The sequence below is a fragment of the Alternaria hordeiaustralica genome (genome assembly GCF_023758085.1).
Source record: "Alternaria hordeiaustralica strain BMP 2776 chromosome Unknown scaffold_36, whole genome shotgun sequence".
In the NCBI taxonomy this organism is placed as follows: domain Eukaryota; kingdom Fungi; phylum Ascomycota; class Dothideomycetes; order Pleosporales; family Pleosporaceae; genus Alternaria; species Alternaria hordeiaustralica.
Genome location: NW_026056808.1, coordinates 99967 through 123292, shown reverse-complemented (window position 1 = coordinate 123292; position 23326 = coordinate 99967). Strand labels below are relative to the sequence as shown.

At 52.0% G+C, this 23326-nt stretch overlaps 6 protein-coding genes across 6 annotated transcripts; 4 read left to right on the top strand and 2 right to left on the bottom strand.

The window, feature by feature from the left end:
• Positions 1–158: 158 nt before the first annotated feature.
• On the top strand, positions 159–3517 carry J4E84_010101 (uncharacterized protein; the record flags this gene model as incomplete). Its single annotated transcript, XM_049392659.1, has 4 exons — positions 159–407; positions 457–722; positions 773–2828; positions 2882–3517. The coding sequence occupies 4 exons, from the start codon at positions 159–161 to the stop codon at positions 3515–3517; spliced, it is 3207 nt and encodes a 1068-aa protein (XP_049239607.1).
• Positions 3518–5113: 1596 nt separating this feature from the next.
• On the top strand, positions 5114–6308 carry J4E84_010100 (uncharacterized protein; the record flags this gene model as incomplete). The annotated part of the gene is made up of 3 exons (XM_049392658.1): positions 5114–5253; positions 5378–5593; positions 5651–6308. 3 exons carry the CDS (start codon positions 5114–5116, stop codon positions 6306–6308), a joined length of 1014 nt encoding a protein of 337 aa, XP_049239606.1.
• Positions 6309–6700: 392 nt separating this feature from the next.
• On the bottom strand, positions 6701–9258 carry J4E84_010099 (uncharacterized protein; the record flags this gene model as incomplete). The annotated part of the gene is made up of 4 exons (XM_049392657.1): positions 6701–7789; positions 7843–8170; positions 8217–8879; positions 9044–9258. 4 exons carry the CDS (start codon positions 9256–9258, stop codon positions 6701–6703), a joined length of 2295 nt encoding a protein of 764 aa, XP_049239605.1.
• Positions 9259–9735: 477 nt separating this feature from the next.
• Positions 9736–10594, bottom strand: J4E84_010098 (uncharacterized protein; the record flags this gene model as incomplete). The annotated part of the gene is made up of 2 exons (XM_049392656.1): positions 9736–10481; positions 10591–10594. 2 exons carry the CDS (start codon positions 10592–10594, stop codon positions 9736–9738), a joined length of 750 nt encoding a protein of 249 aa, XP_049239604.1.
• A 2142-nt stretch (positions 10595–12736) lies between these two features.
• Positions 12737–15162, top strand: J4E84_010097 (uncharacterized protein; the record flags this gene model as incomplete). Its single annotated transcript, XM_049392655.1, has 2 exons — positions 12737–14764; positions 14818–15162. The coding sequence occupies 2 exons, from the start codon at positions 12737–12739 to the stop codon at positions 15160–15162; spliced, it is 2373 nt and encodes a 790-aa protein (XP_049239603.1).
• A 4751-nt stretch (positions 15163–19913) lies between these two features.
• J4E84_010096 (uncharacterized protein) lies at positions 19914–21491 on the top strand (the record flags this gene model as incomplete). The annotated part of the gene is made up of 1 exon (XM_049392654.1): positions 19914–21491. One exon carries the CDS (start codon positions 19914–19916, stop codon positions 21489–21491), a length of 1578 nt encoding a protein of 525 aa, XP_049239602.1.
• Between the last annotated feature and the right edge of the window lie 1835 nt (positions 21492–23326).

Below are 23326 nucleotides of genomic sequence, written 5' to 3'. Positions count from 1 at the left end.
TCACCATCACGCCAAGCTCTCGATATCGCACGGTTCTTGGCTGCTCTCATGGTGTGTGCACCCGCGTGCCAACTTGCTTGTTTAAAGTCTGCCATGTCCCCGGATCTAGATCTTTTGTCTGCATCCCATTCACTTCTTAGCACCAGAAATCACTCACTATGGGCAAGAAGGCACCGTCTCTCGAGGGCCACAAGTCCGGCCAGGCTAACGAGCCTCTCTCCAAACCCGCACATGCCCTCCCATGGAAGGACGTCGTCGCCGAGATCAAGTGTAACGACGAAGACGGTCTGACTACTGCAGAAGCAAAGTCGAGACATGAGAAGTACGGCAACAACGATCTGGGCGACGATGGAGGTGTATCACCAGGCAAGATTCTGCTAAGGCAGGTCGCCAACGCAATGACATTGGTATGTTACCTCAATGAACACACAATGTAACAATCCTAACAAATCCCAGATCTTGATCGCTGCAATGGCTGTGTCCTTCGCTATCCAATCGTGGATTGAGGGTGGTGTAGTAACCGCCATCATTCTGCTCAACGTTATCATCGGTTTCGTCCAAGAGTTCAATGCTGAAAAGACAATGGACTCGCTTCGATCACTCTCTTCGCCAACAGCTACCGCTGCGCGAGACGGAAAGACTGTTACTGTGCCAACCATTGAGGTTGTTCCCGGTGATTTGATTGAGCTAAAGACAGGTGACACTGTCCCTGCTGACATCCGGTACGTTGAATTGCGCTAAACTAGTTTGTACGTCACTGACTCGCATCCAGTATCATCGAAGCCCTAAACTTTGAAACCGACGAGGCTCTACTTACTGGCGAATCCCTCCCAGTCAACAAAGATGGCGATGCCGTTTTCGACGAGGACACCGGCCCTGGTGACCGCCTCAATGTCGCCTACAGCTCCTCGACCGTTACCAAGGGACGCGCCCGTGGTGTCGTCTTTGCTACTGGAATGTACACTGAGATCGGTTCCATCGCCATGTCTCTTCGACAGAAGGGTTCGCGCGTTCGTGAGGTCAAGCGCAAGCCTGATGGCAAAGCCAAACCCCATCGCTACGCTCAAGCATGGTCTCTGACTGCCGCTGATGCCGTCGGCCATTTCCTTGGTGTCAACGTCGGTACTCCCCTTCAGAAGAAGCTCGCTCGTCTCGCCATCCTCCTTTTCGGTGTCGCCGTTGTCTGCGCAATCATCGTTTTGGCCGCCAACAGCTTTTCCAACAACAGCGAGGTCATCATCTACGCCGTAGCCACTGGTCTCAGTATGATTCCCGCCTCCCTTACCGTCGTCTTGACCATCACAATGGCCGCCGGCACAAAGCGCATGGTGCAACGTCACGTCATTGTTCGCAACCTGAAGTCACTCGAGGCTCTTGGTGGTGTCACTGATATTTGCTCCGACAAGACTGGTACTCTCACACAAGGAAAGATGGTTGCAAAGAAGGCATGGATTCCTGCTAAGGGCACATATTCCGTTGGCCAGTCCGACGAGCCACACAACCCCACCGTTGGCGCTCTGATGTTCAACCCCAAACAGCCACGCCACATCGACCCTGATGTTGACGAGAAGACAGAGACATGGGAGGAGCTTCTACAGGACAACGAGCACCTGGTCGACTACCTCAAGGTTGCTTCGCTCGCCAACTTGGCCCATGTTCATCAGACTGACGAAGGTCAATGGAACGCACGAGGTGACCCAACTGAAATTGCTATCCAAGTCTTTGCCTCTCGCTTCAAGTGGAACCGTCTCGAACACACCGGTGGTGACACACCTGCCTGGAAGCAGCTCGCTGAGTTCCCATTCGACTCCGATGTCAAGAAGATGTCCGTTATCTTTGAGGAAACCGCCAGCTCTAAGAAATACGTATTCACCAAGGGTGCTGTCGAGCGCGTCATTTACTCCTGCACTCGCGTATTCAACGATGAGAGCGAATCTGGTGTTGACCTTGACGACGACTACCGCGAAGAGATCTTGGCTAACATGGAATCCCTGGCTTCCATGGGTCTGCGTGTTTTGGCGCTCGCAAGCAAGGAGTACGATGGCCCATCACCTGAGAAGGGTCAGGACCTTGACCGCGAGAGCATCGAGAATGGCTTGATTTTCCGCGGTCTTGTTGGACTGTACGACCCACCCCGCCCCGAGACTGCCGGCTCCGTTCGCCAGTGCCAGAAGGCTGGTATCGAAGTCCACATGCTCACTGGTGATCACCCTGGTACCGCTCGCGCAATCGCCATTGAAGTCGGTATTGTGCCATCAAACATGAACACTCTTCCCAAGGAAACCGCCGATGCCATGGTCATGACTGCATCGCAGTTTGACAAGCTCTCCGACGACGAAATCGACGCTCTTCCCCTACTTCCTCTTGTCATTGCTCGATGCGCCCCGAACACCAAGGTCCGCATGATCGACGCCCTTCACCGACGCAAGGCCTTCACTGGTATGACTGGTGACGGTGTGAACGACTCCCCGTCCCTGAAGCGCTCCGATGTTGGTATCGGTATGGGAACTGGATCCGATGTTGCCAAAGACGCTTCCGACATTGTTTTGACCGATGACAACTTCGCCTCTATCCTGAACGCTATTGAGGAGGGTCGCCGTATGTTCGACAATATCCAAAAGTTCATTCTCCATCTGCTCGCCCAGAACATTGCGCAAGCCTGCGTTCTGCTCATTGGTCTCGCATTCAAGGATGAAAGTGGACTCTCGGTCTTCCCTGTATCTCCTGTCGAAGTCATGTGGATCATCATGATTACCTCCTCTCTTCCCGACATGGGTCTCGGTTTTGAGGTCGCTGCACCAGACATTCTCACTCGCCCACCTCAAAATGTAAGTTGCCTTCCGTTTGATCGACTCTTTGGACAGATGCTAACAGATTGCAGCTCAAGCGCGGTGTCTTCACCATCGAGGTGATTCTCGACATGTTCGTTTACGGTCTCTGGATTGCCGCCCTCTGTCTCGGCGCGTTCTCCCTGGTCATGTTTGGCTTCGGTGATGGCAACCTCGGAAACGGCTGCAATGAATCGTTCAACGACACTTGCGACACCGTCTTCCGCGCTCGTGCGACTACTTTCGCCTGCCTTACCTGGTTCTCCGTCTTCCTGGCATGGCAAATGTTGGACATGCGACGCTCATTCTTCATGATGCAGCCCAACTCCAACAAGTATTTCACGCAATGGGCCATTGACGTCTGGCGCAACAAGTTCCTGTTCTTCTCCATCATCTTCGCTTTCGTCACCATCTTCCCCGTTCTTTATATCCCTGTCATCAACGACACAGTCTTCAGGCACAAGGGTATCAGCTGGGAATGGGGAATTGTATTCGTCGCTACATTCCTGTTCTTCCTCGGCATTGAGTCGTGGAAGTGGGGCAAGCGCGTGTACTTCAGGAAGCGCGATGCTAAGAATGGCGTTGCCAGGAGGGGCTCCGTCGATCTGGAGTCGCGCGTCTTTGAGCGATACCTCAGCACAGCTATCAGCACTGACGGTGAGGATGGCGAGAAGAAGTCAGGTGCATGAGCAAAGAAATGACACGAAGAAGTATGATATCTTTCGAGCAATCTGTTTGAGAGCTCTTAATGTTAGGGCCAGGCTTGGTCCTGGATAAGGCGTTTGAAGTTGTTTGCATAGCCCGCGATCGCGATACCTCTTGCCGTCATGGCTGCGATGAAAAGGCTGTTATAGTCACACAGCATGTACATAGTAATCTAGATACCACAACGAACAGAGTAACGAAGTTTTATCATCCACATCTATTTTTCACATTAGCCTGCTGTGACAGTGAGATTTCCTCAGAGCTTCTTGAGTATCGTCACTGCAGCAGCACAAAACATGCACCTCGACGCAAGTCCGCCAGCACATCAACACCACCACATACCCAAGCACCCAAAGTATAGTTCGAAGTAGCAACGTTGCAATCGCATCACCACGAGACGAGCACAAACACAAGTCCACCTCGACACGAGTCACTTACAGTCTTCCAGGCGCCCTTCCCTCAAAGTCTGTTCGGAGGCTTGCGCAACACGCAGCCCGCCCGACCCACAATATCCCCACAGGCTGCCCACTCCGCCATGGCATGCCAAACCTTTCCGCTCCACTCACACCAAGACCGAGACAGTGCGTCCTGCCTCGGCGCCTAGACCGCACCAAGGATTTAGTGCGTTGGTGGAGTACGTCAGCCCAGGGATGCAGCACCAGCAGTAGTCTTGGAAATGGCCTGAGCAGGCCGAAAAAGGTCGTGCCGATGAGCGGGCTGGGGGATCGTGAGGCGTGCGTATTGGGGAAACACAGGCTGGGACTCTGTTGGAGATTGAGATTGTAGCACTGTGCGAACGGCGATGTTGGGAACGATAGGCTTTATTGCTTGATCTTGCTTTTTCCCGTTTCCCGCTGTCCTTGTGTCTGCGCTCTCCATCATCGTTCGCTACCAACCCCGGTACCGCTGACGCTGCAAACCAGCCGTGGAAGCGTTCAGCCCAACCAACCCGACCAGTTCACACACATGCAACATCCTACAAGACTATCGGACCGTGATAAGGATGGATAAGCTGCAGCTCGGCGTTTTCCAGCCGTCCGCATCACGCATCTAGAACGCCGAGCCAAGCTTCCTTGAGCGTAATCAAGAAGTGGCGAAAAAAGACGTGGCTGTGGAGGCTGAGCGCGTGGGTGCAGGTGTCATAGGAACGCGCGACAGCGCTCGGGTAAGTGGGCCTCCGGGGTAAGATGGGGGGTTGCTAACAAGTGTTAAGAAGTGAGCGCTACGCACATCTTGTTTGCGTGATCTTGAAACCTTCTGTACGGCCGCGGAAACATCATACATTACATCGAACACACGACACGAAAGCGGACGCATACGATAGACGCAAGGACGTGCGATTTGTACGCGCAATCGTCCTCGCTGGTTTTGCCGGTATACCCGCGCTGTTCTTCCGTCGTTCCCCCGTCATCGCAGATCCTACCACGCCTACGTTTGGCCTTTCCCCGCACCAAAAGTGTCGAGGTCGAGACGCATCCCTTTCCCCCCCAGCTACCAAGCTTGAGCTGCGTTTCCCCCACACACGTCAGTTGAACCAAGCCAACGCTCCATTCCGCATTCTTGAAAGTTTGGAAAGAACAATGCCTGCGGTTTCGAGCCACGGTTTTGTTCGCAGTCTGGAAGCGCGCGAATGGCGCGATACCGTTGGCCAGTCTGGGATGACGCCTACTGCGTTTAGCTTTTTGATTCCCGTTTTTGTTGTTGCTATTGTGGCGCCTTTGTAAGTTTTGTTCGAAATTCTTTTTGGACTCTTGAAACGGATGGGGTCTATGAGACTGGGATGGTTGGAGAAAGAAATGGGCTAATTGTTATTGATATAGTTTGTGTATATTCTGCATTCGGAGAAAACGACAAGCTGTTCCTGTTCCAGTGCGTCGCCCACTACCAAAGGCAAAGAAGCCTGCGCTGAGGCGTGCGGAAGCGAGGGAGAAGTTGAATGAAGTCACCGAGGTTGTCAGTCTTGCTGGATCCTCGTCATCGCAACATCGTGATGGCGCGGACGACGACAACGAGGGAGCGCTTGGGGTAGTAGAGACACGTTCGGTGCTCGAACGAGAATGGTATGTTTGAAAGCACAAGAACACCCATTCCGCCTTCAATACTAACATCCCTTACAGCGCCATATGTCTCTCAACCCTCCACGCCCCCGCCCCACCGGAACCCGCCAAACTCTCCCCAGAAACACCCATAACCGATGCCGCGGCCCTACCCGCCTCGCTCCCCCAATCCACAGACCCCTCAAACTCACCCTCATCCTCCGATGCCGCCGACCAAACACCCACCACCACCCCCGACTCCGAGACCATCCTCAAGCTCCTCGTCTGCAGCCACGAATTCCACGCCGACTGCCTCGTCTCCTGGTTTGTCCTCCGCAAGACCAGCTGTCCGATATGCCGGTCCATGTACATGAGCAAAGAAGCACTCGATCAGCACGACGAGGAAGAGAGGATCGCGCTAGGTGGCGATGCAACGCCTGCGGCGTTGGAAGCGGGGACTGCGAATCAGACACCTACGTCGCTGCCTATGAGTAATTGGCAGTACTTCCTGCATGGGAGTGGGATCAGGAGACAGCGGGTTGTTGAGGCGAGGACGAATGCTCAGGTAGAAGCTCAAGCGCAGGCTCAGCCGGCGATGGAGTTGCAGGATCGTACGCCTCAGACGGGGGAGCAGAGTGGGGATGCGAATGGTACTGTAGCTGCGGGTCCGGCGGATACGGCCGGGCAGCAGTCAGATCAGCCGTCCAGGTCGAGATGGCAGAGACTTTTGAGGCGGTAAGCAGGACATGATACAAGATGGTTATGACGACTTCGGCATGTTGCGATGATTTCACGGTCATGGGTATGCATAGTAGAGCCTGTTTTCCTTTTCGAGATACCCATTGGACGCATCATGGCGTTTCGTTTACGTTTGAATGAACACAATTATCATTATGCTTTTACACCTTCTATGAGCGTCGTTCCAGGTAGAATCCGATCGTTCATCGACGAACCTGACTTCTGACTCTCATCTGCTTACACGCGAGTTCAAAATCTTTTTCCATCCCACGCCAACCTAGGAAAAACCTGAACAGCCTGGAGCCTACGTTGACGTTCAGTCACCTACTTTGCAAGGTTTTGGCTTAGTGTAGCCTGCAGACCTGAGTTCTGTCCCGCCTATGCATTTCCCGCTCAAGACCCAAACCAGAAGTCGTTCTCACTCTGCGTTACAGGGTCAAAAGAGCCGTTACCGGCCGTCACAAGACCCTCGAACTGTCCCCAGCTAGCGAAGTCGGACCAGTCCAGTAGATCGAACGAGAACGTTGGGTTGGTCGCGTTGTTATTAGTGTTATTAAATACTGCTGAGCTGTCCGAGATGTCGATGTTACTGTTGTTGCTGCTGTACATCAGGGGTGGAAGATTGGCTGCAGGCGCGACGGAATCGGGGTTTGGCGTCGACATTGGTAATGAGAGGAGCGATGTGTCCTGGAAGCTGGTATTGTCGGCTACTGGTGTTGATAGTCTGCCTGATTGGCGTACGGCCTCGGTCCTGAGCTCTTCCAGTACGACGCAATAACGATGCGCAAGGCAGTCGGTATCACTGACTGTCTCCAGTTGTCTCTGACATTTGACACCAGCTTCGAAATATCCCTCGCATTCTACTTTGGTCTTGACACCCAAGCCCTGCTGAATGCGATGGATGTATAGCACTACCACTGCACAGAAAGCGTAGTACTGGGTGAACCAAAAGGAGCGGAAGAGGTTAGACGCCTTGAACACGTCATCTACCGAGCGTACAATAGACATGGCAGCTTCGAGGCAAGCGGTGATGTTCGCCGATGCGTCATACGTTGTGCTGAGTCCGGCGCTCCAGTTGGGATGGGTGCCCATATGGGTCAAGCTCGCGAAGTCTCGCAGTAAGAAGGGTCGGTGGATAAGCAACAGCGCATGGTGGTACGCCAGATTGAGCACCGAACGCTGACGCTGGTAGACTGGTATGAGCAACTGGTTGTCGATGCGGTCTATCGAAGTCGAACCGGAGAGGAATCCTGACAGCGAATTCTTCCACGCGTGCAGTTCCGATGTGTACTTCGAAGACAGCTCGATGCGCAAGGCCAGACTGGGCGGACGGATTGAGTAAAGATCTCGTAGCACGAGAGATACGATGCGTGTCAACTTAATGTGCTCAACAGGGGCTGTCATCAAAGAATAAGTAAGCCGCGAGGGTAGGTTGATGTAGTTCGGTTGAAGATCGTTGTCGTTGACGATGGTAGGAAGCTCCTGGACCCATTGTGTTAGTGATCGCCAAATTTGATGACGCAAGATACACTTACTTGATCGATATCCTCGTCTTTGAAAGTCCGTGGACGACCTAGAGCAGCGGCGAGGTACTTGTCTAGTGAGTATGCTACCCAGAATAGGCGTCTTCGGCTTTCGATCTCTACATAGTCCACCTTGGTAGAAGGATCGCATTTCCTTCCGCGATTCAGGCCGATAGCGAAGGCGAGATGCGAGAGCTCGCCGAAGAGACTCCAGCAATGGTTGATACGGGATTGGGTCAGGAGGTAGAAACATTGCAGCAGTCGTGCCTGAACGCTCGCTAGTCTTACGGCGCCGCGTTCTTGCAATAGTTGCGCTTCGGCCGCGCGGAAGTATCGAGCGCTATCCGACATTAGCAGAGCCTACAACAGCGGCAGCGTCAACAAACCTGCTTGTCTGCACCGTACTGCCGAGTGGCATATACGCTTGTGCTTGCGCAAAGACTACCATCAACAATGCAACTTTTGCTTTGCCATCTTCTTTACTTCTCATCTCGCCTTGGGTGTCATAGAACTCCTCGACGAGCTGTTCAATCGTTGGTCGATGAAGAAAGCGATGTGTCGGTGCTGCATAGTCGAAGTATCGCTCCACAAGCCTCTGCGCATCAGGCTTTGGGGGTGGGACGAAGATGGAAAGATCAAACTCTGGGAGAGGAGCGTCGCCAAAGGTGAAGATGGTAGAGTCATGCGACAATGACGAGTTTGTGTGCAGACGCTTCTGAATACGAATGAGAAACGATGCTGCGCTCGAAGAGCCAACATAGTGACCTTCTTGATCTCTTTGGGCTCCCTGAGGTACCGGAGAATCTCGCGAGGAAGGGCGATTGATCTGGTCGGTAGTCATGCCTAGAGCGTTTGATTCAGAGGTCTCAGGGTTCGAGTAACTTGGCGGGTCGATAGGAGTCAAAGGACTGGGATATATGCGTGGGTACTGCGTTACCGATATTGCAGTCTCATCTTTGGCAGACGTTCCTGAGGCTAAGCTTTCTTTCCGTCCTGAGGCTAGTGCATCTGAAGCTATCGCGGGATCGTCCACAATGACAGAAGGCAATCTTCCTCGAGTATACGACGCAGTAAACTCGCACGGCAATCCAGACCGCAGACAGAGCGCACAGGGGCATCTACCGGTACATCTGACCTTTTTCCTGTTCTTAGCGTTAGCGCATCCTCAGAATGTATGCGGCACCGTATGTGCGCCCAAATTCCACAAGCTCACTTCTTACATCGGTCGCACGCTCTACTGACCCTACTCCTCTCCCGCTCCTCTCTCCTTCTCTTTGCAGGCGGTGATCTTGGTTCATCCGAACTTGCGCTTGCCGGGGTCACAGTCGAGACTGCTTCGATGCCGTTGGCGGGTGTCCATCTAGCAGTCGATGCATGCTTCGGCTCCACGTCGGCAGAAGCCGTTCGAGAAGGATTATTCTCGTTCATGGTTGAAGCTACGCAGTTTGTCGTTCTTGGCTGCTGCTCAGGTTCAGGAAGTGGAGTCAGAAGTTGAGAGCTCGGATAAGAACATGATGAAGAGCCGGAAAAGCCGCACGCTAAACCCAAAAAGAGGAATCGCGCACGAGGCCTCCCAATGCCCGCAGAGTTATGATGCAACACGCAGAATGGAAATAGCGGATACTGCTTATCGTCTTCATTTCACTCGTTTATGTGAAAAACAGTGCTACCTTCCGTGAATAGACGCAATCTCAGCCACAATCTCTCGTTACATGATTTCTTCGCACCCAATGGCATCACACCAGTTTCAACACACTATGTACGCACCATCCTCATCCCTACATCGATCGACGTCGCGGTTTAACATCCTTTACCCATGCCAGATCCAATACCAGATCCAGACCTTTACACCCGTCTTGTTCCCTAAGCCAACATAAACACAGCGTGGCCTCTCTTGGGCACTGCTCACTCATAAGCCCTAGGCGCAAATTCGACATTCAACCCCCTAATTGTATCCCAACAATGCCCCAGCACAACCTTCGCATGCGTCCTCTTCTGCAACCCCTTAATCATCTGATGACTCCTGACCCACGCATCATGATCCCTCGCCAACCACCCCTGGGGCACGCCGTCCGCATAATTCTCCTTGACATGATACTGATCGCTCGTAAAGATCCAAGTCCCACTCTCTTTTAAATTCACCTGCATGATGGTCAGTCCAGGAGTGTGTCCAGGCGCATGATGTAGATTGACTCCAGGGGCGATCTCGTAGTACGACCCGTGGAAGGGGACCCAGTTTATGTCGAAGGTGAGGTAGTGGGGAAGGTAGACCCCTAGATCTGTCTTGGTGGCGACGCTGTAGAAGGCGTGTTTTAGTTCCAGCTCGTGGACGTAGACTGGTACGTCCTTTCCTTTGAAATGCTCTAAGCCACCGGAGTGGTCGAGATGTAGGTGGCCTATTATGACCATCTTCACGTCGTTTATGTTGTGGCCGGTCAAGGCAATCTGCGCGTCCAGGTTCTTGGACGCGTCATGATCGATGCGGGTGAAGATATCTTGGATTGGTGGACCGACATCTTCGGGATAGTTTTCCCCCGCGCCGGTCTCGTAGAGGATGAGGCCTTCGGTTGGGTGCTGGATGAGGATGCCGAGCATGACCAGTTTACGGCGTTTGTTGGTCGGGTTTGGGTTTGACGATGAGGACGCATTTGCTGCTCGGATAAACCACCCGTCGTCACACTCTAATGTACCCAGGTGCAGAACCTGATGTCTGTGGTGTTAGGATGGTGTAATTGGTAATGAGATTTTACTGCGTCGTACCCATAACTTGGTTCCCTGGGGTCACTTGTTAGTACCATGTTGTGTCTCGGTAATTCTTAATCGCCTACATTGGGAGCCTGGTTGATCAGATCCAGAGAAGATGCCATGCCGGATGACCTACCTAGACACGTCTGGCGGGGAAATTCGTCTTTATGAACCCTTAAGCCAATACTCTCTGTAAAGGTACATCTTCTGTGCTAATCGCGTGCTGGTTGGCGCAGGTTCCCCACGGGTCAACGTAGAACCATCGTCACTGATTCGTGACGGGTAGGGAAGCGATGAGGGGTAGCTGGATGTATGCCCCACGGTTCACAGGTAAAGTGGGGCTTCTTTACACAGCCGGTCGTTCGTTTAGCATAGCTGGGTAAATTAACGGAGTTGGTTGGTTGGGGTTGAGCAGGATGTGCTCGCTCTGAGACCCCGTTGCTGCGGCCGACGCAGATCTGTCTATGATGACTGCGATGACCGAGATCACGTATTGTTTACATCATGAGAACGCAATGTCTTGAGTTTGAGTCAGCCTTCAATCCTGCGACACCTACTCGCGGCTAAACAAAGGCCGTTAGTGGTCCGATTGAGGGCATATAGACTGAACAATGGCCCATTAAACCATGAAGTCAAGCTCGCATCCACAGATGTATGCTGAGCAGTGGCGAATGGAATGGGTACATGGAACGGTCGGGCGGAGGATTGTTTGAATTAGAAAGAACGAGTTACTGTGTCTCCGATAGTCGGCACGGATGTTGGATGTGGATAGTAATGGCCAGGGAAAGAAACTCAAAAATTGACGGGATGCCAAGATAAGCTGAACATGTAGCAAAGACCGGACGCGCCCTGCGAGACATATCTTCTGATTTCGAGAGATAAGTGTAGTATCCTCCCGTCGGGCATGGTTCGGGATTGGGACGCTTGCCCAGTCTTCATCGCATCGTATGACACGCGAAGGGTACTTGCGAGAGCAGTTGGAGATCATTGTGACATGATACCACTGGGTGGTACGAGAGAGATTCGGAGGCTGAGGAGAGTTTGCGCATGACCCTTCGTTCACAGCTCGTAGCCATGGCGCTCTCTAGGCTCTCAACAAGCGGCTCAACTTTGTCCTCACGACGCAAACTGGCGCTTCAGCTGGGGGCTGCACCAAGGTAGCAACGTGATCTGGCGTGTAGTGCCGTAACCACGTCTCTCAGGGCCCAAGCTGAAGTACAGATATGCGCGATATGCCGTGAGACTCGTCGGACTGTAGTATGGAAGATATCAACATCAAAGCCACCTTCCTGTTAAAGCCACTGCGGTGAGACCGCCCTTGGCGTGTCGGACGAGATTACACGTTGCGCGTTCGTCGGCGTGGTAAGCACGAGAATGGCGTAATTGCCTGTGCAACTCGAGGAAAGAAGGTGCTCTCCTGGCAGCTCTTTCTGTATCGAAGAGCCTCTTGCTCGAGTTGAACCTCAGTCGTACGACAACTGATAGGATGTCAGTTCAGCTGGAGAATGACGTCGGGTTGGTTAGTCGCAATCCACTTGGGAACCATGACCGGAAGGTTTATTGACGCGTGGAACAGCGATCGTCGCCGGGTTTTGGATTTTGTGGGGTTTTCTGACGGTGCCATGATTCAGCGCGGGGCACCGTGAGATGAAACGTAACCAAAGGGTTATCTACGCGTCAAGAGTCCGTAGGAGCGACGAGGAGAGCAATCCAATACGCTGGGGCGATGCGGTGAGTGGAACAAAGAAACATAGATTGTGGTGGTTGAGGCAGCTGCGGGCCGGCCAAGTGAGCAGGCGTCACCCTCCCACCGGGCGCGCTGGGCAATCTCCGGTCGGCAAGAGGTCTGGAGAAGGCATGCGACCCACGACCAGTCGATAGCGACGCCCCTTTTCCCCAGAAAAGTCGAGCCATGCCAGGGTCCTTTTTTGATCTCAGTGTCGTCGCATACGTCTTTGCTTTTCAATTGCACCATCTGCCATAGCATTGACGCTGTTACGCTGCTCAAACATAGCCCGGGAATACCTTCGTCGCTGCACTCTGGACCGCAGTCGCAAGGTGCTGTCTCGCCCCAGCCCTTTCATTTCCCCTTCATTTCGCTTTGCAAGCCGCTATTCTCCCCGGGGACCAACTCCATGACCAGGACCAGCCTGCGCCTCACATGATGCGTGATGAGGCTGTGAATCCCGCTGGCCATGCCGCGGTGGAGACGTCCGAGGCCTCGAATCCGCTGTCACAGGTGCCGTCGAATGTACACAGCATCACGTCGACCAAGGGCCCCGCGTCACGATCATGGCTCAGCGGTGTACGCCGGCCACGCACTTCGCCAGGACCTCGCGCTTTCTCCTTGAAGCGCACGCTACTGAGTGCAGACGACGACCGCAGAGACTCGGCCTTAGCACCGCCAAATGGCACTACCAGCAACGAGCCACCTTCACCGAGTAGCCTGCGCAAGACCCCCAGTCTGCCTGCTATTGTTGTGCAGGATGAACGCGCCTCAGGCACCAAGAGTCAGGCGTCACAGCGGCAGTCACTCTACGCCGGCGCAACGTGCGAAGACGACGCCAACTTCTCCGGTATAGACACGTACATCCCTACTGGCAGCTTCGACGACCTCTCCTCGGACGCGCAGATATCCTTTTCGAAACGGGGCAGCATGATGTTGGGCGGCAAAAAGGCAAACAGGCGGAGTAAACAGATGGACCTCCTGGTGGAAGGCGCGCCTGCACCGAGCACACCACCGCGACAAAAGGAGCAGGCGCAACCCGACGACTCACCCAAACCCGACCCCTCACCACCCGCTCCCGCCGCAACACACCTCTCACCGCGATCCACCTCACGCTACTCGACGCGAACTCGATCGGCCAGCCATCGGGTACTGTCGACCGACGAGATGACAATGTCGCGCAAGGTCCGCTGCATGTACATGCATGGCAATGAGAGTGCTGTTAATTGGGATACACCTGAAGGAGAGACGAGCAGTGTCCAGAACAGCTACTTGGGCAACAGCGGCGTTACCAACACTCCGGCTAATGGCTCGTCGGTGGCCGCGGCGGAGGGCAATGAGGATACAAGTTCGCTGATGAGCTCACGGCACGGAAGCGTCATTGTTAAAGAGCCTACAGAGGCAGCTGGTGGACTCGAAGACTGGGCGGATCTTGAGGGCGGAGAAGTCGACCGCTATGGCTTCATCATACCCAAGAAGACCAAATCGAAATCCAACGGCGATGGCCCCGACGGCCCCGACGAACCTCGCATGCACCGGGTCACAACAACACTACAACTGTTATCTGAGGAGCCCAGGCGGCGGCGCCTAGGTCGGAGCGCATCAAGAGCACGCTCCGTAGACCCACGCACAGGCTCACCCAAGCGGCGACTTTCTGGCAAGTCCTCTAGGCCCGCCAGATCCATCTTTTCGGGTCGGACGTCAGACTCGCACAGCAACCACAAACCCCTACGACACGCGACCAACAGGCTACCTCACAACCGAGACCGCAGACTAAGAGACGAGGCGAGCGATATGCTCAAGCTGCCCCCGGGTTTGGCTGAGGTTGCGGAACAGGAAGAAGGAGGAAGAGCTGCCCAGGCGATGGAAGCAAAGGAAATCGAGCGCAACGAGAAATGGCGTAGAATGGCCAAGGTTGTCAAAGCGGGGGCAGATAAAGGGGGAATGCTATTCGAGTTCGATACCAAAGACCCCAAAGTTATATCTCGCACCTGGAAGGGCATCCCGGACCGCTGGAGGGCGACTGCATGGTATTCGTTTCTCGCTGCTAGCGCCAAAGCCGACGCGAACAGTCCGACGGAAGAGGAGCTGATCGAAAGTTTCTATGAGCTGCAACTGGAAAGTTCTGCAGAGGACGTGCAGATCGATGTAGACGTGCCGCGCACAATCAACAGACATATCATGTTCAGGCGGCGATACCGTGGAGGACAGAGACTACTGTTCCGCGTGCTCCATGCAATGTCACTTTACCTCCCCGAGACGGGCTACGTCCAAGGCATGGCGGCACTTACCGCAACGCTTCTTTGCTATTACGAGGAGGATAGAGCCTTCGTCATGCTAGTGCGCCTGTGGCAGCTCCGAGGCATGGAGAGGCTTTATGAAGCCGGTTTTGAAGGGCTCATGGACGCTCTAGACGACTTTGAGTCGAATTGGCTGCAGGGCGACGATGTCGCGAAGAAGCTAGTAAGTCACTACTGAAGAGGCTGACGTCCTGGCATACATGCTAACTTCAATAGATTGACCTTGGCATTACCTCCACCGCGTACGGTACCCGCTGGTATCTGACCCTGTTCAACTATTCGTTACCTTTCCCAGCTCAGCTACGCGTCTGGGACGTGTTTATGCTACTGGGCGACAAGTCTCATTCCAACTCGCCTAACTCCAAATTCAGTGGAGACATGGATGTGCTACACGCGACCTCGGCTGCGCTCATTGATGCGACAAGAGAGATATTGCTTGACTCTGACTTTGAGAATGCGATGAAGGTGTTGACATCTTGGATTCCCATCAAAGACGAAGAGCTGTTGATGCGCGTAGCGAAGGCTGAATACAAGATGCGCAAGAAGCGAGCCAATGCCTAAGCGGTAGGCCGGCGCTTCGGATTCCTGGAACTTGACACCGACCCGATGGAAACGCGCGTGCCCTCGCAAGCGGCTGCATTGCAAGTTGCAGCGCGGTACACTACCGAACACGGAACCATATCCAAACGAGTACTTTTCCTTCCACACCATTTCTAGAAGCCGGCAGTCGATCTTGCAAAGTGGTGGCTTGCGATGATTTTCCACCGGACACATGGCTACAACGTGGCTGGCACGTTTTCCAAGATTTGCGACATCATTGATGTTTGTTTTTTCCGGCTATTCCAACTACACGTCCAGGTTTTTACCCGCGACACATCACTTCCCCATTACCGCTTGGGCGCCATTAGCGGTGCAACGTGGATGACACCGCCATCAACGTGGTATGAGGAATGCTTGACTCGCTCACGTATGGGCCACCTTTCTCCGACGATGTTTCGGGACAGCGTCCCTTCGCCCGATGGTTGGGTCCTGTGTTGCGATGACTTCTTTTCTTTTGTTCATCTGAGGACAACCTCAGACGGCGGCGCATGCATGGAATGACCCTTTATCAAGATACCTCTTGTTTTTCTTTTCTGCCTGCATTTTCACCGGTCAAGACATAGGGAGCATGGCCATTACATATGTCCAGCACAATTGAGACCAGATGTAGTAATATAATAGTTAATCACCCACCAACATGGATATATTACCGTTAGAGATCAGTCCATACATAGAACATGTTCTCGAATATTGAAAGCTTCTGGAAGGGCAAAAGATTTGCACATAATAGATGCGCTTTGGTGCAAGATCGCCGTCTAAAGATAAATCCAAGACCAAATGGAAGTGATCATCGCTTCGTTGGCGGTTGACTGACAGCCCGGCGGACGGACTGCGGCGACGGGTAACAGGGAGTGCTGCTGGGTTAATCGGGTTGTGGCTCCACGCACGGGAGGGTAGAGAGATCGGGAAGGTCGACGGCCGATCTTCCAAAGTCGCGGTAACTCCTACGCCGAGTACAACATTTGCTCAGGCAAGGTATCCAAAACTCGCAGGTATAGCGGCGCACGTGATCATAGATCTAGAAGGAACGCTGATTAAACCTAGTCTCTATGCCTCTTACCAGGCCGGCTATGAAAAGCGGGAGCCACAGGAGTGTCTAAGACGTACAAGCACAAGAGTGAGGCACAGGTGTTGCATTCGGGCAGATACTTCAGCCGACGTACAGCCTAATGGTGGAAGAATACAGGATCAACACTGGTGCTGGGCGAGCAAGTATTGCCCGAGTGCAGTACTCGTCCGGTATACAATTGTGTATGTTGTGTCGGTAAAAATAACCAAGTCGCCCGGGTATAGTTGCGTTGGTGCCCGATGGGGCAGTCGCAGATGCCGATTCGGGTGGCAAACTGCCGCGACGTCCTGCCCCGACTAAGATATTTGCCTCCCACTACGCGTACAAGTTCGCCCCCCTCAACTACCGCGTCCTCGTAAGTGGGCGACTGGTTCGACTATCTGCTTCCGTCTCAAGTCGCAGTCGGCTACTCCGAACGCGAGGACAGCATGTCGTCTTCCGTGTACGGGTGCCAGACCCGGTTTGATCAACAAGACCAGAGCAACTCGACGCTGATCTATGGTCTGATTTTCTCAATGTGAAGCGAAGATCAGCAAAACCTTCCCTCGATCTGGACATCAACCATGTGCAGGTTGCAACAACCTTCCCGCGACTACGCCACTTGCTACAAATAACTGAGGAAAGGCAACCGATGGCGAGATGCAAGTTTTGTCGGAGGTTTACACCCTGGAGGGCTAGCCGGTGAATAGTCATTCACATCTCGGTACGCTAATCGGCTGACTAGCCACGGTTCCAATAGCCTACACAACGGAGACGACAGATCGACCGCAATGCTGCAGCTTACGTGCGTCCAATGCAGCTGTCAGCGACTACCCGCCTGGCATTGTCTCGTCTGTCGCAAGGCATCGCGATCAGAGGGAGTACGACGGCTCCTCTTGTCCACTGACTACTGCTGCAGGAGTGCATTAGCAGCTGCTTCGCGGTTAGCTCTTTGTCTTTGGATCTCCGATCATGACATGAGGCCATCATCCAACAGAGCTAAGGCGCAAACTTGAATTGAATTGGAGGCTCTACTTCTGTTTTTCTTCGTCCCTACTGCAAGCCTCATCATCTCCACGATCGGAAATACTTGGCTCCTCTCCCACGGCAGGAACAATATACTTTGCCGGTGCGTTCTTGGAGCATGCCACCATAAACCAACAGAACGCTTGTCCCCTGCCACAATGTAAACGCTGTTGACGACGGTGAACACAACCCCTCCAGCGTTGATAATCCATTGGTGTGGTTCTGGGGTGCAAACCTGGCCTTCTTAAAAGGAAGCTACACAGATTGGCTGTCAAAAGCCTGCCGCATTTTGTCCGTGTCTTCTTTGAGAGACTCGTTCTCGTTGGTCTTGCACACCCGTCTCGTCGATGTGCCGTCAGGAAGAAGCAAAATCCTCAATAAGACGATTACTAAACCCACCTCCACTCCTACGTGACCAATCCGGCGGTTTCATGTCGAGGGATTGTCGAATCCGTGAGAAAAGCAGAGTCTTCGCCGCACAATCGCCCCAGAGCGATGTTGTCTTGTCAACAGCAATTTCGCCATGGTGTCCCCATTTCGACTGCTGTTATGATGCTAAGCAACGCTGGGGTGCTTTGATTGGTTCCAGGACTAGTCAGCCGGGGCCGGAAATCATACTCAAAGATCCTTCGTACAGATCCGGTGCGCCGCGAGTTTCACGTAGATCCGCTGCATGAACAAGATAGGTATAGCTTAAGCGCCGACGCGGAAATTTACGTTTCTAGTCGATCGTTCGAGCCAGCACCAGGCGCTCGGGGATTGCGCAACGCCGCGTCTGTTAACCCTTCCCTTCCCAAGGATGGCTTGCGAGCTGTCATCTGCGTGTACATTACGGGCTGTGGTGGGAACGCACAGTCAGTGCTGGCGTGTCGCTAATTACACAGAGCTACTGACGGAGAGCAGCGCGCACGCGACGATCAGCAGATTGGTTGCCTCTTCGCGCATCTCCAGCACCTCCAACTACTCCAAGTGACACTCTTTCGGGTCTTGCGTCGGCTCGATGATCGGTCGTCTTATCGATTGAGCATGCCGTCTGTCACGCTATGTAGATCCGGAGGGGTCCCTGAAGGCTGACAGGTTGAAGTCGGTCCCTTGCTCCGTGCCACCACTGTGCTTTTCATCCAGGCACCCTCAGCCGTTGACGCTATGACGGCATGTGTATACTTGTTCGGGCATCACACTAAACTGGGAACAGGTTCTGCAACAGGGCCACAGGATACATTTCCACCAATTCCAAGGTTTCGCGTTGAAGCACGGCGGCTCTTAGAACACGAAAACCTCATTTCACCCTTCCACTTCGGGACATTACATGGCTGAGGTCTGACGATGGTGACGACCCTTCATTTCCTATCATGCAAGCTGGTCAAGCTAGGTTGAGCCAGTTCACAATCCGGGCAGCGGTAATCTTGCGCTCGCTTCCTCCCGGACGTTTGACCCTGCTGGCTGGTGTTAGCGCACGGCTCAGATTTCCCAGGCCACGCCATCCAGTCCACATGCCTTGAGCCTCGCTCTCAGCCACAGGCACAGATGCCACAAACCTGGCAGCGATGGTGGTCCAGAGCAGAGCTGCACGACAAATTACCGAATGCGTGCTGGATGCCATTCCGCCCAGTAGAGGCATTGTGATCCAATTTGCGGTCCGCTGCGGCCTCACGATCGCGACAGCTGAGCGGTTCAGTGCGACCAGAATTGTGCCGAAGTATTCGAGCTCGTTCGTCATCCTGTGCGGCAGAACCAGGCGGTCGCACTTGGTGAATATGAACATCAATCTGTTCACTTCCAAGCATCCAGGCGTCATGGGATGCTAGAGGCCAGTGTGGCAGTATCCGCGACGCCAACTCTAAACGTCTAGCCTCAGGCCAATGTATCATGAAACTACCGTCGCTGAGTTCGAGCTGAACTTGCTTGGCTCGCGAACGGGACGTAAGTAGTTTTGCGGCATATACCAGCGCCACAAGTGGGAACCGCTACCAGATTTTGCATGAGCCGGAGGCCTTCTCCAGGCGCGTCACATGGTGGGACTACAAGAACGCGCACTACCACTTCCAACAACATTGCACTTGCTGACAACCATCCCGTTTCATGCATATCCCTGCAAAGGTCCCCTCCCACCTTCGCGTACTCAACGCCACATATCGCCCGTCCTTGACGTACGGCCTGCCGTTTGCTCGTGCTACTCTCAAGCCATTGCGGCCGTCATCCCCGTTGGTTGGTCCAATTCCAGTCGGCCCTCTTCCCTTCTTGTGCACTATTCCCCACCGTTGCCCATTTTCACTTGCCTCTCTCTAATCTGGACTTGATCGACCACGCCGGCCCACGCGAGCTTTTACGGGGCTTGATCTTCGTTGCATGCAGCGTCGCCTGTTACTCTTCCATTTGGTCTTTGTCGCCCTGCTTTAACGGCGAATCACATCGGGGCTACTGTGCCAGGGACATATTAAGCCTAGGCCCTAGGGCAACGGCTACGATCCTATCCCGGGCCATTTGTGGATGGTGGTCCCGGTAAACGTAGTCTGGTGAATAAGTATGTACACTGTTCCTTCTCCTTCCGGACCTACGAATTTTGGCGCCACCCTCCGACTCATTTCAATGTTGAATTGCTCCTACGACATCTACCATATCGGCTCCACCTACCTCCATGTTGCTCACACTCTCTAACCCGGTCAAGTCCGATTTCGAATACAAACCTCATGCCTACTCTCCAGCCTTCTCATCCTCTTCGGCTTCTCGTTACTCAAACAGGCACCACCGTGGGCTATCTCCACCTTCAGAGGCAGTCAACTCCTCCCACACCATGGGCACACCTCATCGAGGACTCCCTCCCCCCTCGGCGATGACGTTGCCAGATCCCGCACGAGGACCTCCACCAATGTCATCGTCATTGGGCCAGTTACCCCCAGCGCCTTCGCAATGGCAAGGTGCAGAAGATGGGATGAAGAACTGGCTGGCGGCCAAAGCTGAAGAAGAAAGACGTAAGCAAGAGGAGGAAAAGACGAGACAAGAAACTTTACGACTTGAGCAACGCAAGGTCGAGCAGTCCATGCTCCGAGAGTCTATGCAGGGAGGAGTACCACCTCACCTCGTACCTATTATCTTCGCTGGCATTGGTGGAGGGAACCTCGCAAACATCAGTGCCGAATGGATACAGCAGTATACGACTCAGGTTCAAGCTGCCCATCAACAAGCGCAAGTTCAGGCACAGGCACAAGCACAACTTTCCCCGGATCTTCGAAGAGACCCGAGATTGATCGGACAGCAGCAACCAGCAGTGTATCCTGGACAGCAGCAACCTGCCCAACCCATACTACCTTCGACGTCAGTCCTACCCGGGCAACCATTGCCGCCGCAAATCCAACCTCCTCCGCTTTCCGCAAGTGCGTACAGTGGTGGACAAACGTCACCGCACTCACGAGCTGCACAAGCTGGTCTTGGTGGCCCTTCTGCAGCAGCTCCACGGTCATTACCTCAGTCACAGCTTCCCCGATTGACCACGAACGAGATGACGGTACAACAGCCCCCTGCCGCCCCTGCAGGCGTGCAGCAATTACAGCAGACGCAGACGCAACAACAAGAGCAATCCTCGCCCTCGATATACTTTCATCACTGGGTACCTCCGTCCTCGGCTTCACAAGAGAAGAGTGCTAGTGGGAACCCGCCAGCTACGCCATCAGGTAAATACAAAACTTCGCCTGTTCACCAGTCACGGCAACGTGCTGCGTCGCATGCGTCTGACCTAGAATACACCAGCTCCCCCAAAAAGCGCAAGGCTCAAGGCCCTCACCCCCCTCCACCGCCGCCTACATCGGCGCCAGGATCATACACATCACCATCCTTCTCGCACATATCGTCGTCATCGACATCGACACCTGGAAGAAGGGGACACGCTCGAAACCGATCAGATGCATCCACGAGAGCGGCGGAAGGCTCCAGTGGTTCCTTGAGCCGACGAGGCACTATCTCGGGGCTTGCGCACGAGACAATTGTGCGGCAAGGCGACATAGCAGAAGAAGCAAGGGACGCAGACGACAAGGCACAGTCAAAATCGGATCATGCATACGCAACACCGCCTCAGCGCAATGAAGCTCGCGGTCAGAGCCAGCAGAACTACGCGCCGGCCTCAACATCTGCTCAACCTGAAACGCCAAATCACGCGACAAGTCAGCAATGGAATCGAGGTTATACGTCATCACCCAAGAGAGAAGCGGGTGACCATTAGATTGGGACGCGATTGCAGCATCGTAACTGCACGAATCCGGATTGGCGGCTATTGCGATCGCTATCGGTCCTTCGATAAGCTCCCATCTTTTGCAATTCACCCGAGCGAACGCGAAAGCGAGTATGAAGAAGTCGGCACGGCAATCGGGCATCAAGCAAGAAATCTCGCCGCTTGCTGACGAAGGCAAGAGAAGGTGCGATTGCGATTATCTGCAGCAGTTGCAAGCGAAATGAGATACAGAACATCAAGACATCCAGACGTGGCTACACCTCATCCGACTATTAGATTTTTGTGGGTAACTATAGCCGCTAGCTAGTTAGGGTTGTTAGAGGCGGAATAAGGCGTAGGTAATAGTTAGATTAGATAGAATTATTCTCTACATAGCTTAGCGTACTATATATAGAAGAAAACTAAAATCTAGCTCTAGAACGTATTAATAACATGTTTATATCTTATCTTTATAGAAACTATAGAGGCGCTAGTACTCTCTTTACTAGTATTTAACGCTAAGTAGCTTAAAGTACCTTTACTACTCTTTAAGAACGCGTTTAAGAACCTAGATATAGCTTTCTTAGACTTTAGAATAGCTAATAACACACTAAGTAAGAAAGGTAACTCTAAGCTAATTTAACCTATATACTACCTATAATATTTTTATATTACGTTCTTAATATAATTTAGAAGAACTTTATTCTACTCTTTATAGGCAGTAATAGTAGTCTAGACTTAATAGTAATATTATATAAGTATATTATAAGTATACTAATATAGCCTAAAAGTACACTAGGTAGCTACGTATATATTATCTACTTACTATCTACCTACATAATATAGAAAGATACCTTAAGTAAGGCTATTAATATAAGAGGCCTAAGAACGTAATATTAATATATTTCTAATATAATCTAGTTCTAATATAGAAAGGCCTAGAAATATAAAAAGTATATATTCTCTTTACCTTTCTTAAATATAATTACACAACATTAGAAGTATATTTATATAGGTATTAAGTATTATACTACACTTACTAAGCTACTTAAGGCTTATTATTATTCTAAAATTATACCTAAGATAGAGAATATACTTAGAAGTCTAAGAGACACTATTATATTTAATAACAGAACAACTTACTAGAAGTAGATAGCTAGGTACGTTTAACGTGTACGCAATATATTCTTAACATACTTCTACTAACTTTAAAGGCTCTACGCTATAACTCTTAGACGCTTTATAGGTAGTAGATCTTATAGTAACTAGTAACTAAACTATAGACTTATATACTTCTAACAGCAATATAAAGTAAGAGACACTATAGATAGAAATACGTTTATAATATGTAGTAACTAAGTTATAGAGTCTTACTAGTAATAAACCTTAGTTTATTAAGTGTACAGCCTAGATATATAAACTTAGATATACTAAGAAGCACGTTTTCTGCGCTGTTAGTTCTAAAATAGACCTAGAATACTTTAAGAACTTATTTAATAATAGCCCTCTAGCAGAGAAAGATAATAAAAAGGTATATAATACTATAGTATTAATGTCTGCTAGAACTCTAAGATGTAGTAAGTAACTTTATACTATATTACGTTTAGCGCACGTTTATAATATATTTTAGAATACAACTATCTCTATAGAGATAGATAGCTAGTTAAATAAGTGTATAACAACACTAAGTACTATATTATAATTCTAGTAGATCTAGTATCTTGTCTATATATAATTATAACGTGTTATAGAGAATATATATATATTCTTTCTTCTTCTTTAATTCTAAGCAAAGACCTAAAGACTAAGCTTCTTGCAGTTATTCTTTCTATGTTAACTCTAGGCCT